Source organism: Bison bison, unplaced genomic scaffold, assembly GCF_000754665.1.
Source record: "Bison bison bison isolate TAMUID 2011002044 unplaced genomic scaffold, Bison_UMD1.0 scf7180017864390, whole genome shotgun sequence".
Lineage (NCBI taxonomy): Eukaryota > Metazoa > Chordata > Mammalia > Artiodactyla > Bovidae > Bison > Bison bison.
The window spans coordinates 3429692-3432810 of record NW_011494962.1 but is presented as its reverse complement, the minus strand read 5'-3'; the positions used below and the strand labels follow the sequence as shown (position 1 = coordinate 3432810).

Sequence of the window (3119 nt, the reverse complement as noted above, 5' to 3'; positions counted from 1 at the left end):
TTCCTTAAAAATGGTTTTTTTTTGCCAAAAAAGCCATAACTGAGAAGATCTGGCAATTAATTCCCAAGCCAAAACCACTGTCTCTAGGTTCGCTGTAGCCCCCAAGGCAGCGATCTTTGGCCTGGGCCAGAGACTGGGACACTGAATCAATGTCTCAGCCCCCAGCGGAAAGGTTTCCTTCAAGTAATGACCGCCACACTTGATTGCTCAGGATTCCTCACCTAGAAATTTTCCCGGACGCAACTTGAACGTGACTCTCTTCCTTACACTCTAAAGTGACCTCAAGGGCCAAAATGGGGAAAGCACAGGAAAATGAGACCTCAGAGAGGATACAAGGGGAGCTATGATGGTAGCCTGAATGGGAGGCCAGGTGAAGTGAGAGACAGAAAGTAACAAACAAAAATGAACAGTCACTGTAAATCAACTATATTTCAATAAAATAAAAACAAAAGACAGAAAGTAATGAAAGAAAATCTGATTGGCACAGAGGTTTCTACCTGGGGAAACTCAAAGGCCATAAACTGAGATATAGGCTACAGAGAAATTAGTTCTGGTGAGAAAAATAAAGACTCTGGTTTGGATCCAGGGAACTTGAGATTCCTGCAGTAAGCCTGGAAACAAGTATCTAAAAACCAGTTGGACAAACTTGTTTGTGGAGTTCATCCGAAAAAATATGGGCTAGAAATACAGATGTGGGAGGCAAGAGCATCAGACCAGTGGTGCTCCCCCAGGGGCAGACACATCAGAGTAAACCATGAAGTTTTATATCTGTATATGCCTAGGTCCCATACCTGGAAATTCCAATTCAGGAGGTCTAGGCTGGAGCCCAGAAATCACTAGAGTTTTAAAAGATCCACAGGTGATTCTAATGAGCACTGGCTGAAACTCACTGATGCAGCCAGCATTAAAGCTTCAGGACTGGATGAGAAATCTTAGTAGAATTTTACAGTGAGGGTAAAAAAGGATGAAGCTAGAATTAACACTGCAAGGCAAAGGAAAAGAACCAGAAGAAACTGAGAAAGAAATGCTGGAAAGACAAAAGACAACAAACCACCTTGCAGAAAGTAAGCTCATTAACACTGCAGAATTACTTTTTAAAAAGCCAAAAAAGCCACAAACTTTTTATCTTTACTGACCATACTTTATTTCACTTGAAGTAGGCAAAGCAATAGCTCTCAAATGTGGTAAGTATTTAACTGAGTATGTGCAACTTTACACTGAACCTGAAACAGACCACATACTTAATTTCAACCTACCTTGTAAGGCCAAAGGAATAGCTTCAATCTGGATCTTTGTGGGCTTTGTCCATCCCAACTGGTCACAAGCTTCACACAATACATCTGTCACACCCTTGGAATTCAGAAAAACACAGTTTAGCAAAGAACAACACACACTCGCCCCCCATACAACTAAAGGACTGTCAGGGCAGCCTTGCTGGTGACACATGCATCTCCTACATTTTGATTCAAAAGGTATTTATTGCAGATGGTGACTGCAGCCATGATATGACTAACCTAGACAGCATATTAAAAAGCAGAGACATTACTTTGCCAACAAAGGTCCATCTAGTCAAAGCTATGGTTTTTCCAGTAGTCATGTATGGATGTGAGAGTTGGACTGTGAAGAAAGCTGAGAGCCGAACTGATGCTTTTGAACTGTGGTGTTGGAGAAGACTCTTGAGAGTCCCTTGGACTGCGAGGAGATCCAACCAGTCCATCCTAAAAGAAATCAGTCCTGAATACTCACTGGAAGAACTGATACTGAAGCTGAAACTCCAATACTTTGGCCACCTGATGCAAAGAACTGATTCATTGGAAAAGTCCCTGATGCTGGGAAAGATTGAAGGCGGGAGGAGAAGGGGACGACAGAGGATGAGATGGTTGGATGGCATCACCGACTCAATGGACGTGAGTTTGAGTAGACACCGGGAGTTGGTGACGGACAGGGAAGCCTGACATGCTGCAGTCCATGGGGTCCCAATGAGTTGGACACCACGAAGCGACAGAACTGAACTGACTCAGTCTCCTCCTTAATTCTGAGTACTGGGACAGTAACTCAAGGCTGTCATCACTCTTCACTCACCAGGGACCAAGCCAACAAGTTCTTTACGTGGGTTACTTCATTTAATCTTCACAGTTCTATAAGATACTTATCATAATCCTCAATTTACAGAGGTGGAAGGTCAGGAACCGAGAGAACTTGCATCTAGTAATGGGTCAGAATTCAAACCCGGCTCATCGGAATTCTAAACCCAAATCGGACAGGTCGCACTGGACAATATCCTGCACAAACACAGCGCTGCCACACCAAGTGGAGCTGAAATGGGCAAATGGGGCTCCTGGGCCCGGCCTCCTTCCCACCACCCAAACTCGGAGTTGAGGGCGGGCCCTCGTCCTAAACCTGAGCCTCGGGTACCCTGGGGGAAATCTGAGCTAGGCCCCGGCTGCTTCCGCACACCACAGGCCTAGATGGAAGGCAACCGGACTCTGCCCGCGCCTGCCGCCGGAAGAACAAAGGGAAGCTGGCATCATCCACTCTTACCAGGTCTTTAAATGTTTTCGTTTCTTCCACCTCCACCGCCGTCTGGGGCGCCTCCATGCTTTCCAGGGAATCGTGCTCCACGGACGCCGCCATGCTGTCCGCGAACTCCGGAAGTGGGTCGGCGGACACAGGATTCTGGGAAACGTAGTTTTAGCTCTCTCCGGCGGCGGCGGCGGCGTGTTGTGGGCGCCCCGCTGAGGGTTTGGCCAGGATTTGCACCAGCCGGCCCGGCAGGCGGGGATTCGCGGACAAGTACATATGGAGATCCAACCAGTCCATTCTGAAGGAGATCAACCCTGGGATTTCTTTGGAGGGAATGATGCTGAAGCTGAAATTCCAGTACTTTGGCCACCTCGTGCGAACAGTTGACTCATTGGTTAAGACTCTGATGCTGGGAGGGATTGGGGGCAGGAGGAGAAGAGGACGACAGAGGATGAGATGGCTGGATGGCATCACTGACTCGATGGACTTGAGTCTGAGTGAGCTCCGGGAGTCTGTGATGGACAGGGAGGCCTGGCGTGCTGCGATTCATGGGGTCGCAAAGAGTTAGACACGACTGAGTGACTGATCTGATCTGA

The 3119-nt window shown here is 47.5% G+C and overlaps 1 protein-coding gene across 1 annotated transcript in view; it reads right to left on the bottom strand.

The window, feature by feature from the left end:
- The window catches only part of DDX47 (DEAD (Asp-Glu-Ala-Asp) box polypeptide 47), a 13236-nt gene extending 10581 nt beyond the window's left edge, over window positions 1-2655 (bottom strand). The window contains exons 1-2 of the mRNA XM_010858701.1: window positions 2542-2655; window positions 1257-1350 (exon numbers count right to left, since the gene is read on the bottom strand). Of these exons, the coding sequence (XP_010857003.1) occupies window positions 1257-1350; window positions 2542-2634 (187 nt within the window). The 5' untranslated portion in view covers window positions 2635-2655. The remainder of the gene's footprint in view (window positions 1-1256; window positions 1351-2541) is intronic.
- Between the last annotated feature and the right edge of the window lie 464 nt (window positions 2656-3119).